A 13,462-nucleotide genomic window follows, 5' to 3' on the forward strand; every position below is an offset into this window, starting at 1 on the left:
TGTTTTTTTGTTGCTTTTCTACACCCCTAGGCATTTAAGTTTTTCTTGTAGGTAAACATGCATTTTTTTTTTTTGTGGATACTCCGCCAAAGCCAAGCGACACTACTCTATCCTCCTCCTCCTGGACCTGTCCTCTGCCTTCGACACAGTAGACCATTCCCTCCTACTACAGATTCTCTCATCTCTGGGCATCACAGACTTGGCCCTATCTTGGATCTCCTCATACCTAACCGACCGAACTTTCAGCGTCTCCCATTCTCACACCACTTCCTCAGCTCGCCCCCTATCTGTCGGTGTCCCTCAAGGCTCAGTTCTTGGACCCCTGCTGTTCTCCATCTATACCTTCGGCTTGGGACAGCTCATAGAGTCCCACGGCTTCCAGTATCATCTCTATGCCGATGACACACAGATCTACCTCTCTGGACCTGACATTACCTCTCTACTAACCAAAATACCACAATGTTTGTCTGCTATTTCATCCTTCTTCTCTGCACGATTCCTAAAACTTAACATGGACAAAACAGAGTTTATTGTCTTTCCTCCTCCTCACTCACCTCCTCCAACAAGCCTTTCCATCAAACTTGATGGTTGCTCACTCACCCCAGTCTCACAAGCTCGTTGCCTTGGAGTAACCCTCGACTCTGCTCTATCCTTCAAGCCACACATCCAAGCCCTCTTCAACTCATGCCGATTACAACTCAAAAATATCTCCCGGATCCGTGCTTTTCTTAACCAAGAATCTTCAAAAACATTAGTGCATGCCCTCATCATCTCCCGCCTCGACTACTGCAACCTCCTGCTCTCTGGCCTCCCTTCCAACACTCTTGCACCCCTCCAATCTATCCTAAACTCTGCAGCCCGCTTAATCCACCTCTCCCCTCGCTACTCCCCAGCCTCGCCACTCTGCCAATCCCTTCACTGGCTTCCCATCGCCCAACGACTCCAGTTCAAAACATTAACCATGACATACAAAGCCATGCACAACCTGTCTCCTCCCTACATCTGTGACCTAGTCTCCCAGTACCTACCTGCACGCAACCTTAGATCCTCACAAGATCTCCTTCTCTGCTCCTCTCTTATTTCCTCTTCCCACAATCGTGTACAAGATTTCTCCCGTGCATCCCCCATACTCTGGAACGCTCTACCTCAGCACATCAGACTCTCCCCTACCGTGGAAAGCTTCAAGAGGAACCTCAAGACCCACCTCTTCCAACAAGCCTACAACCTACAATAGCCCTCAGCCCAGTAGACCACTGCGCAACCAGCTCTGTCCTCACCTATTGTACCATCACCCATTCCCTGTAGACTGTGAGCCCTCGCGGGCAGGGTCCTCTCTCCTCCTATACCAGTCTGTCTTGTACTGTTAATGATTGTTGTACGTATACCCTCTTTCACTTGTAAAGCGCCATGGAATAAATGGCGCTATAATAATAAATAATAATAATAATAATAATAATACTCCCCTTAGATTTCAGTGAGATGATGAGAATCAGCACGTGCGTTTTTTTTGTTTGTCTCCACAGCGTAAATGCATTAAGTCACTTGTCATCCGTACGTGGCTTTATTAGTAAGGTTTTACGAAAGGTAAATAACAGGAAGTATCCAAGACAGAGTAAAAAAAAATCAGCTCAAAAAACAGTGACAAAAACACCTAAAAATAATGCAATACAAAAAGTACTGCAATAAATCCTAAATCTGCCAACATCAAGAACTCACCAAATTTTACAAACGCTAAAAAAAAAACAACACACTAAAAATTGTGACGGTAACTACAGTCTGCACTTGTTCACCCGTTACTGTTTCTACATCCATCGCATTGTTTTTGTCCTGTGCATCCTCTGTTTTGCCTCTTTATTTTTTCCTTATCCACTGTTCATAACATCATCTGTGAAAAAGCTGAAGTTGAAAAGAGAATGGCTTCTACAAATGGATAATGATCCTAAACACACGTCAAAATCCACAAAAGACGACCTCAAAAGGTGAAAGCTGGAGGTTTTACAATGGCCCTTACAGTCCCCTGATCTGAACATCATTGACAATCTGTGGTTAGACCTCAAAAAAGCAATGCATGCAAGATGAGTCAGGACTCTCAGAGAACTGGAAGACAATCCGGGAATCTCAGAAAACTGGAAGACGAGCCAGGAATCTCAGAGAACTGGAAGACAATCCGGGAATCTCAGAGAACTGGAAGACGAGCCAGGAATCTCAGAGAACTGGAAGACGAGCCAGGAATCTCAGAGAACTGTAACACGAGACAGGAATCTCAGAGAACTGAAAGACAATGCAGGAATTTCCGAGAACTGGAAGACGAGACAGGAATCTCCCAGAACTGGAAGACGTCTGCAAGGAAGAGCAGTGCATGCAAGACGAGCCAGGAATCTCACAGAACTGGAAGACTTTACCAAGGAAGAATGGCTGAAAATCCCTCAAACAAGAATTAAAAGATTTGTGGCTGCTACAAAAAGCATTTACAAGATGTGATACTTGCCAAAGGGGGGGTTACTAGGTACTAACCATGCAGGGTGACCAAACATTTGCGTTGGCTCATTTTTTTTTTATTTTTTATAATTTTAAAATGTACAAGTTGTTTTGAAAAAACAAAATGTGTAACAATGCCCATAAAAACAATTTTATTAGTTATAATTTTGAAAGACCAACTAATGACATTCAAACAAAGAAACACACAATGTGCGTGTAGTGTGAAAATACACACTTGGTAGAGAGGTATAAGGAGGAATATAGAGGGGCCTGAGGGGAGTATAATGACAGGATAATTCAAATGGACACTAGGGGTGCTGTCTTTCCCTCCACTCAGTCCTACCCACTAGCCAGTTTCCTACTCCACACTGATGAGGGGCAAATACCCCGAAACAGCGGTCTGTGGATGGATACCATGTTTGGAATAGGTGGTCTCCTTGACTGGAGACTGCCCTTCCCATGGTTGTTCCTTCCCGGTGAAAGACCTGGCTAGTTACCTGCCAGCGTTGAGAAACCTGTGATGGTGTCTCCGCAGGCTTTCTTGTTTTGAATATTCCCAGAGGGCAATGCTCTAGAATCACTGCGTTGAGAAACACGTGATGGTGTCTCCGCAGTGGTGGATGTTGATCTCCCTAAGGTCAACCATCCTTGCTTATCTACCTAACAATGGGGCTTTAAGCACCTTAGTTATGTGGTGCCCCCATTCCATGCTGGCTCACCCTCTCTGCTCCTATCTACCTCAAGATATTCCACCACCAGTTTCCAAAAGGTGCAAGGTGCAATAGATTCAGCACATAAATGCCAGACACACGTACATTAAATATAGAACTGGGAGAATAACAGTATATATTTATGTCCACTGTTTGTAGTAATAATCTACAAAATCAAAAGATCATAGACACGGGTCTTCTGATATATGTAGGAGGTTCCCAACACATAAGAATAACCCACTACGGTCAATGTTAAGGTTAATCAACATTAGCATACACCTATTGATAGAATATTGTGGAAGCTCAATTTAGATTGATCCCATCAATATCACTCCCTATATCAATGATCAATTGACCAGATACAATCCAGTATGTAGAGATATATCATAAACAGGTCACTCTCTGACATTAATGGAATAGGAACCAAAACAGATATAGATGACCCAACATAGTTGGCATATAAATGATCAATAATAAGATTGCCGCTGATATGTAAAGGACACCCTACTATTTGTTGGTAGTCCTCGAGGGCTACAGTGGATTCGGTGGTTAGATATCCCAAATCCCCCAGTCTTGATGAATAGGTTATGCCTGGTAATAGTAATCCTTAACCCTACGGTTTTCCCCCACTTTGTCATTTGGGATTGATCAGGGGATCAGATCAGGCAGCTGGGAGCTGAATCGCTTCCCAGTTGTCCATATTGCCTATGGGAGCCCATATGTCTGGTCCCAGAGAGGGTGAGCCGCCGTGGAATGGGGGCACCACATAACGAAGGTGCTTAAAGCCCCATTGTTAGGTAGGACTGATAAGTAATTTTGACCAGGTGTGTCCAATTGTACCTATGCTACTGCACATAGCATACTGTTAGCTAATAGTATGTAACAGTATTTCTTATAGATAGGTAAAATCTGTAAAAAGCATACCAATCTTTTACAAACCTGCCTGTTTATGTTTCAATCTTCTCTACGCCCTCCAGGTTTCCCGGCAGCAGAACCTACAGCTATTTTTGAAAGACACCAATGTTTTTTCGCCAACGCCGATTCAGCAATTCCAGCCGGCAGGAGCGGACAAGGTACGAGATTGAATTGAGTAATGAGAACTTTTCCCGGTTGGATTGTGAAAGGTTAAACTTGAATTAAATGGAATCTGTCAGGATTTTAAATACCAAACTAATGACGTGTGTAAAGGAGCTTTAACGCTGAGTAAATTCTTACCTTTCTTGTAAAAATCTATTTTGCTCTTGTAGAGAAATCCATAGTTCAAATTGTATGTGATGAACCACAAGTGCAGTGGGCTGGCGCTGCACTTACAGCTCTTCTACTTCTCCACCTTTTCCCAGCCCCCTCTCACTGACAGGTGACATGTTGCAATGACCTATTTTTTTTCTCCTATTTTCATTATTGAAAATTGGAAGAGTTTAGCAGCCACATCAACTCAGCCACAAAGTGGAGACTGTGTAAAGTTAGAGAGCAGGGTCGCTGAGGAGCATAAAAGTCTCAAACGCTCTGCTGACTCTTTGAGTCCACACTTCCTCTGGCAGTAACATCCGCACAAACACTGTGCTGTGGAAGATTCTTGGCAGGGGTGTACAGTACATAGTCAAGCAGCTGATTGCAAGCCTTACATCATCAAGCACAATGCCCGGCTTTGGATGAAGTGGTGTAATACCACTACTGGACTAGATTGATAAATCTGGCTTCTCTGTCAGACAGTCTGTGTTTGGTGAATGCCAAGAGAACAGTACCTTTCTTACTGCATTGTGCCTACTGCAATGTATGGTGGAGGAGGGATAATGCTATGGATTGGTTTTTCAGGGGTTGTACATAGTGCCATGTTACAACCACATACTGAGGAGCAAAAGGGTAACAATGTTTTGAACTTTTGACTTTCAGGCACCATATCTCACCATCCATTATAGCTTTGAGTGTGAGACAACCTTCATTTTCTAGACAATCATCTTGACTATCTCATACATTAATATGATTAGTTATACAGATTCTTGTCAGGTCACTGCATTGTTACTGTTTTGCTACTAAAAAAAAAATCTAAATTTTAATTTGTATTATTTTGTTAGTATTTTGTAAATCCACCTTTGGCTTTTCACACTGCCTGAATCCTTCTACTCATGTTCTCGATCAGAATCAAGCACGTCTCAACTGAAATCTGTTCCCACGTCTCTTCTACACGTTCCCAGTGTTGGTGCCTACTGGTCGCCTCACTGGGGCATATATACAGCTTTTTCATTAACTTTATCTACAAGTGTTCACTTGGGTTGAGGTCTGGAGACTGTGGAGACCTCTTTTTCATTGTCAATGAACCATTTCTTCGCTTATCTCGCCATATGCTTTGGTTTGTTGTCCTGCTGAACACTATGTCGTCCTTTTCATACTCATAGTACTCAAGTGTATGAAATAACGCGTCTTGTAGGATATTCGTAAGTAGCTCAGCATTGAGACCACCATCATTCTTGGTCAAGTATCCAATGCCTTTTGGCTGTGAAACAACCCCATATCATTAGGCTTCCTCCACTGAACTTGACAGTTCCTCCAATTCTTTTATCCATTAGCCTCCTCTTCCCTTGTTTCTTCCAGACCCATTTGCCCCCATCAGAGCCTAGTCTATTGACTTTCACCTCATTGCTCCAAATCACCCATTTCTAATCTTCTGCTGTCCACTTTTCTTACTTTTTCCAAACTCAAGCCAGTGGTTATTATGACGATATTGGCTTCTTCACCTTTATTTCGGCCCACTACAACTTATGTAACGTGCATCGCACAGTACTTACATGGACGTCTGTAATCTCATTGTTTTGAAGTATACGAGCCGCCTCCACTGCCATTTTTGTTGCGCCAGAAGTGATAGACCTTGTGATGAGCCGACATATTGACTCCGATATTTTGCCTGGACGTCCACCTCTTGGCTTTTGAATGGATAGACAGACTTCATTTCGCATTTTTTTCAATTGTCATGGCCTCACATGATGCAGTTTGTCATTTTTCTTGGCCAAGAGGCCGCTATTGACAGGTTGAATGATACTGTATCACTTTTTCTTGGGAAATCTTCATGGCTGCGCCTCAATACGAACTTGTGACCTTTCATTTGGGATTCAGCCTAATAAAACACTGAGCTATTAGGGAATGTGAGAATCTGTTGTAAATTGTAGTATACAGAAAGAAAAACATTTTACCACCAGGAGCAAAACAGTAACAATGTAGTGTCATGAAAAGAATCTGCACAAAAGTTGCAATTCAAACTTCTGTATGAGATAACCAAGATGATTGATTGTAAAATGAAGGTCGTCTCACACTTATAGCTATAGTAGATAGTTAGATAGGGTGCCTGAAAGTCAAATGTTCAAAACATTCTTACCCTTTTTCTCGTCAGTGTAATGTATTTGGATTTTAGGTGATTTACCAACACAAAGTAGCAAGTATTTGTGAAGTGTAAAGGAAGGGATATACAGTGCTGGCCAAAAGTATTGGCACCCCTGCAATTCTGTCAGAAAATACTCAGTTTATTCCTGAAAATGATTGCAATCACAAATTCTGTGGTATTATTATCTTCATTTAATTTGTCTTCAATGAAAAAAAAAAAATTGTCATAAAGCCAAATTGGATATAATTCCACACCAAACATAAAAAGGGGGTGGACAAAAGTATTGGCACTGTTTGAAAAATCATGTGATGCTTCTCTAATTTGTGTAATTAACAGCACCTGTAACTTACCTGTGGCACCTAACAGGTGTTGGCAATAACTAAATCACACTTGCAGCCAGTTGACATGGATTAAAGTGGACTCAACCTCTGTCCTTTGTCCTTATGTGTACCACATTGAGCATGGAGAAAAGAAAGAAGACCAAAGAACTATCTAAGGACTTGAGAATCCAAATTGTGAGGAAGCATGAGCAATCTCAAGGCTGCAAGTCCATCTCCAAAGACCTGAAAGTTCTTGTGTCTATGGTGCGCAGTGTCATCAAGAAGTTTAAAGCCCATGGCACTGTGGCTAACCTCCCTAGATGTGGAAGGAAAAGAAACATTGACGAGAGATTTCAACGCAAGATTGTGCGGATGGTGGATAAAGAACCTCGACTAACATCCAAACAAGTTCAAGCTGCCCTGCAGTCCGAGGGTACAACAGTGTCAACCCGTAATATCCGTCAGCATCTGAATGAAAAGGGACTGTATGGTAGGATACCCAGGAAGACCCCACTTCTTACCCCGAAACATAAAAAAGCCAGGCTGGAGTTTGCCAAAACTGAAAGCCTAAAACATTTTGAAAGAATGTTCTCTGGTCAGATGAGACAAAAGTAGAGCTTTTTGGGAAAAACCATCAACATAGAGTTTACAGGAAAAAAAAGAGGCATTCAAAGAAAAGAACACGGTCCCTACAGTCAAACATGGTGGAGGTTCCCTGATGTTTTGGGGTTGCTTTGCTGCCTCTGGCACTGGACTGCTTGACCGTGTGCATGGCATTATGAAGTCTGAAGACTACCAACAAATTTTGCAACATAATGTAGGGCCCAGTGTGAGAAAGCTGGGTCTCCCTCAGAGGTCATGGGTCTTCCAGCAGGACAATGACCCCAAACACACTTCAAAAAGCACTAGAAAATGGTTTGAGAGAAAGCACTGGAGACTACTAAAGTGGCCAGCAGTGAGTCCAGACCTGAATCCCATAGAACACCTGTAGAGAGGTCTCAAAATGGCAGTTTGGAGAAGGCACCCTTCACATCTCAGGGACCTGGAGCAGTTTGCCAAAGAAGAATGGTCTAAAATTCCAGCAGAGCATTGTAAGAAACTCATTGATGGTTACCGGAAGCGGTTGTTCGCAGTTATTTTGGCTAAAGGTTCTGCAACCAAGTATTAGGCTAAGGGTGCCAATACTTTTGTCTGGACCATTTTTGGACTTTTGTGTGAAATGATCAATGATTTGATTTGTTTCATTCTCTTTTGTGTTTTTTCACTACAAGCAAAATAAATGAAGATAATAATGCCAAAGAATTTGTGATTGCAATCATTCTCAAGAAGAAACTGCATATTATCTGACAGCATTGCAGGGGTGCCAATATTTTTGGCCAGCACTGTATGGTTTATAAATATATAAAAAATAATCTGAAAATTATGACATACATTTGTATATTCAGCCCCCCCGAGTCAGAGCACCTTTTTCTGCAAATACTACTGCAAGTCTTTTGGGGGATGTCTCTACCAGCTTTGCACATTTAGAGGCTAAAGATTTTGCCCATTCTTCTTTGCAAAATATCTCCAGCTCTGTGACATTGAATAGAGGGGTCTGTGAACAGTAATTTTCATGTCTTGTCACAGATTCTCAATGAGATTAGATTAGGTCTGGACAGTGAATGGGCTATTCACACACATGAATATGCTTTTGATCTGAACCAGCCAGGGTGATTGTCCTGCTGGAACGTGAGCCTACACCCCAGCCTCAAGACTTCTGCAGCCTCTAACAGGTTTTGCTCCAGGATTGTCCTGTATTTTGCTCCATCCATCTTCCCATGAATCCTGACCTGCTTCCCTGCCCCTGCTGGAAAAAAGCCTCCCCTCAGTATGATACTGCCACCACCATGTTTGACGGTGGGCCCAATAGCATCTAATAGCAATGACTGGGTTTTATGTATTGTGTTCATAGCTTAAAGAAAACTATTTTGGAACTCTTCACAGATTGGAAAAATCCCCCAAAAGTTGTTGAAGTTACAAAATGTTCAATAAGAATATTCTTTAATCTCCATGAGTCATCATCATTAGTGACACATCATCATACAGGGGTATATTTAGAAACTCTGAGACATCGTTTCTCATTGTGGTCCACCACTGTGTCATACACTTGCAACTTGCCTTTACATGGTCCTTGTGACTATACATTGTGGTGGTATTTTAATAGGGTTTTTCCATGAACAAAGTTAATTTTAAAGTTCATTTTAATCAGTTGATCCTTGAATAATAATACGATGCACAACTGGATGTGTTTTAAAACAATGCTACTGTGTTGAGATATTCTTATATATGTGTCCCTGCTGTGTGCTGTGTAATGGTCGTGTCTGACCGTACAGGGACATGGTCTGATTATACCACAGCTCTTGGGCTATGGAAGAAGCAAGAGTATACAGATATTACAGCATGGGATCACAAATAATTCTTAATTTGAGGTAAAACATTTTTAAAAAAGAAGCAGTAAATATTTTACCTCACGAAAAGAATCAGCTATTATCCCATGTCGTAATGTCTTTATTCTCTTTTGAGTCCTCCCCACCCCAGGTGATTTGGTATGATCAGACCATGTCCCTGTACAGTCAGACACGGCCATTACACAGTACATAGCAGGGGCACATATATAAGATTATCTTAGCACAGGGACATTTTTTTTCAAACCCATCCAATTGTGGAACTAGTTAGTCAGTTAGTTGCTCATGGTTATAACTATGGATACCTAAGGTCCTGCAATGCCCTGCACATGAGGTAAGAAACATGGCTATATCAAGGGAACTATACTACATTTGTAATAGAAGGTATTTGGTAATATTTAGGGTTGATCGAATACCTCAAATATTCGGCAACGCCCATATTCGCCGAATAGGTTGCCACTATTCGACTATTAGCGAATATTTGATGCGCAATGTAAGTCTATGGGAAACCCGAATAGTTGCCGACTAGCAACTATTCGGGCTTCCCATAGACTTACATTGCGCATCGAATATTCGCGAAGCCAACTATTGCCGAATATTTGTGATATTCGATCATCCCTAGTAATATTATTATTACACCTACTAAATATTGGGATAGGATCTTGGGGATAGGAATATCCTTTTAAATTGATCCTAAATATACAAAAGTGAAAGTCCATTAGATCTATAAAGGTTAATCCCTCTATGAAAATAATCTCTGATCACCAAGGACAGTTTTAATTATTGAAATACTTTATGAAATATTCTATCTGGGAACTTTTGTTTAATTTGATTTTTTCTTTTCTCTCACAGATATTAAAGTTAGTGACCCTTGTAAAAGCACCAGATGAAATGAATGTCTTGGATAAGGAGGCACGAAGATGGACGAGCAGATCTGCCAGAGATTATAAATTGAAGACTCATGGCGAGAGGGTTAGTAGAAATGACTGTGACATTTTGTCCTCAAGTTATGACCTCTTTGCACTTGTTTAGGGGGGTACCACGGTGAATAAAGGGATACGTCAAGCCTCCTTTGCTTCTAAAATAAATGTTTTAAAATTAGTCTTCAGCACAATTTGTATACAACATTTTTTTGGACATTTTAAAGGAAATCTCTCCCAATCTATTTTTATACTATTAAGACAAGTCCAGCAATACCTTTACATGGCTATTCCATTCCTAAGATAAATCGGGGTTTAAAATGAAATGCAAATGAGGCTGAAGAGCTACTTGTAGATTTGAACCTCTGTCACTCACACTCTATTCCCCACCCAGGGTCACCTCGTCTTGCTTGACTGACAGCCGCCATGTTATGAGACTTCAGGCAAAGAAGCTGCCAGCTAGGGAATAGAGCTGGAGTGACCCAGGGTACAGATCTATAATGGCTCTTGAGCCTTATGTGCATGTCCGTAGAGGTATTCACAGCTGTGGTCTTACCTTCAGCAGGACAGTGATGTAACAAGAAGAGTGTCGGACATGGCAAATTTTGTGGGAGTCAAGCCACAAAATCTGGAGTGCTGGCCACTGTGAAATGAGGAGACTCTATAATATATACCGTAAAAGGTGCCATAAGTGACAGCCCGCTAATTGCAGGAAGGAGTTATTAAATGGGTGGTTCACTACTCTGCAATAGTGGCCACATCGCTGTAAAACTGATAGGGAAGGCTTTTGTCAAATACCTTGTTCAGCCAATTCAGCCTCTGAGTGGCACTATTCCGGGCCGCTCATCGCCATGAAGTGACCCCCACTGGGCTCCATGACCTCTGAGATCCGGTAATGTCACGTCCACTTCTGACCTGACATCACCGAAGCAGGCCTCAGTCTTCCTGAGTGACTGGGCTGTGGGCAGAGTTCCACCACTCGTCACAACCCATCATCTCACGTACTCTCTCCTTCACTGCACAGCGCCGCAAGCAGGAGCGATGCTGGGCTGTGATGAGCTGTAAAACTCCATCCACAGCCCAGTTACTCAGCAAGACTGGGGTCCACCTCAGTGATGTTGGGTCAACTAAAAGGTGACGTGACAGACGCAGTAACGATCCCGTTAGCGATCTTGTTATGTGTAACACTTACCAGCTGTGAGATCGCTAGTAGTTGCCGAATAGTCCGGACCATATTCTTCAAAGGCGATGTCCTGCTGGGCAGGACACATCTCTATGTTTGACGCTGTGTGACAGGGTCAAAGTGACTGCCGCGATCGTTATACAGGTCACTACTGCGACCTGTATCGTTCCTGCATCGCTGGTAAGATCTGACTGTGTGACATCTCACCAGCGACCTCCCAGCGATCCTTATCAGGTGGAATCGTTGTCGGGATCGCTGTTAAGTCGTTGTGTGTGACTGGGCCTTAAAATCCCCAGTAAAGCTGAGCTTTGGTAGATTCTGAGAATAGAAATGCATTTGGGAATTACTATTTATGCAATTATCTAATACAAATCGTGTATCACTATTAACGGGGAAAGTTGCCTTTTCTCTTGTTAATTTCTTCTCCGTGTTGGATTAGGTTCTTGATGCTGCTTCAGGACATGTATTGATTTCATGCGGTTTCTTTTGACCGCCCATTACCATGTCTGAGGTTTTCTGACCTTGGATAGAAAGTTTCTCCAGATCAGATATCCAAGGGCGCAGGAAAGCAGCCTCAGTTGGACTGAACAGATGCCAAATTTGCTGTTACGTCCGCTAAATATATGTATATATTGCAGAGCGCATAAATATTTTAGTTGAGGCACAAAAAACGATCCCAGCATGTGAGCTCAATGGGAGATTCTGGTATCCAGGAGGAACTTAAAACAAACCCTCCACTAAGAATACAAGTGTTTGTGGATGAAGCAGATCTGCTTCTACGATTGCGACTTTCATTCTTATGAAGGGCAAATGTCTGCAGTGTCCGCTGTGTAGCCCACATTCCTTATATCCCAACATACTGCCGCCATTTTGTATTATACTTCTCCAAAACAACACTGACTTAACATCTCTGAAGTGCTCCAATTCTAGCAAGATCATTATTTATCTGTAGAGCACCATGGTGCTGTACATGTTAAAGGAGATTTACATGCAAAATATAAATTACAATGAACAAATACACAAAAATGTGTGTGTGTATATATATATATATATATATATATATATATATATATATATATATATATATATATATATATATATATATATATATATTAGTACAGACCAAAAGTTTGGACACACCTTCTCATCTCTAGAACAACTGTTAAGAGGAGACTGTGCAGCAGGCCTTCATGGTAAAATAGTTGCTAGGAAACCACTGCTAAGGACAGGCAACAAGCAGAAGAGACTTGTTTGGGCTAAAGAACACAAGGAATGGACATTAGACCAGTGGAAATCTGTGCTTTGGTCTGATGAGTGCAAATTTGAGATCTTTGGATCCAACCACCGTGTCTTTGTAGAAAAGGTGAACGGATGGACTCCATGCCTAGTTCCCACCGTGAAGCATGGAGGAGGAGGTGTGATGGTGTGGGGGTGCTTTGCTGGTGACACTGTTGGGGATTTATTCAAAATTGAAAGCATACAGAACCAGCATGGCTACCACAGCATCTTGCAGCGGCATGCTATTCCATACGGTTTGCGTTTAGTTGGACCATCATTTATTTTTCAACAGGACAATGACCCCAAACACACCTCCAGGCTGTGTAAGGGCTATTTGACTAAGAAGGAGAGTTATGGGGTGCTACGCAGATGACCTGGTCTCCACAGTCACCAGACCTGAACCCAATCAAGATGGTTTGGAGTGAACTGGACCGCAGAATGAAGGAAAAAAGGCCAGCAAGTGCTAAGCATCTCTGGGAACTCCTTCAAGACTGTTGGAAAACCATTTCCGGTGACTACCTCTTGAAGCTCAAGAGAATGCCAAGAGTGTGCAAAGCGGTAATCAAAGCAAAAGGTGGCTACTTTGAAGAACCTAGAATATAAGACATATTTTCAGTTGTTTCACACTTTAAGTATTTCAGTCCACATGTGATAATTCATAGTATTGATGCCTTCAATTGGAATCTACAATTTTTAGTCATGAAAATAAAGAAAACTCTTTGAATGAGGAGGTGTGTCCAAACTTTTGGTTTG

General features: G+C 42.0%; 1 protein-coding gene across 1 annotated transcript in view; it reads left to right on the forward strand.

Annotated features, from left to right (window-relative positions):
• The window catches only part of FCHSD1 (FCH and double SH3 domains 1), a 231,530-nt gene that overhangs the window by 153,622 nt on the left and 64,446 nt on the right, over positions 1 to 13,462 (forward strand). The window contains exons 10-11 of the mRNA XM_075344397.1: positions 4,166 to 4,261; positions 10,181 to 10,300. Coding sequence (XP_075200512.1) covers positions 4,166 to 4,261; positions 10,181 to 10,300 — 216 coding nt within the window. The remainder of the gene's footprint in view (positions 1 to 4,165; positions 4,262 to 10,180; positions 10,301 to 13,462) is intronic.

The sequence above is a fragment of the Anomaloglossus baeobatrachus genome, chromosome 4, assembly GCF_048569485.1.
Source record: "Anomaloglossus baeobatrachus isolate aAnoBae1 chromosome 4, aAnoBae1.hap1, whole genome shotgun sequence".
NCBI classification, from domain to species: Eukaryota; Metazoa; Chordata; class Amphibia; order Anura; family Aromobatidae; genus Anomaloglossus; species Anomaloglossus baeobatrachus.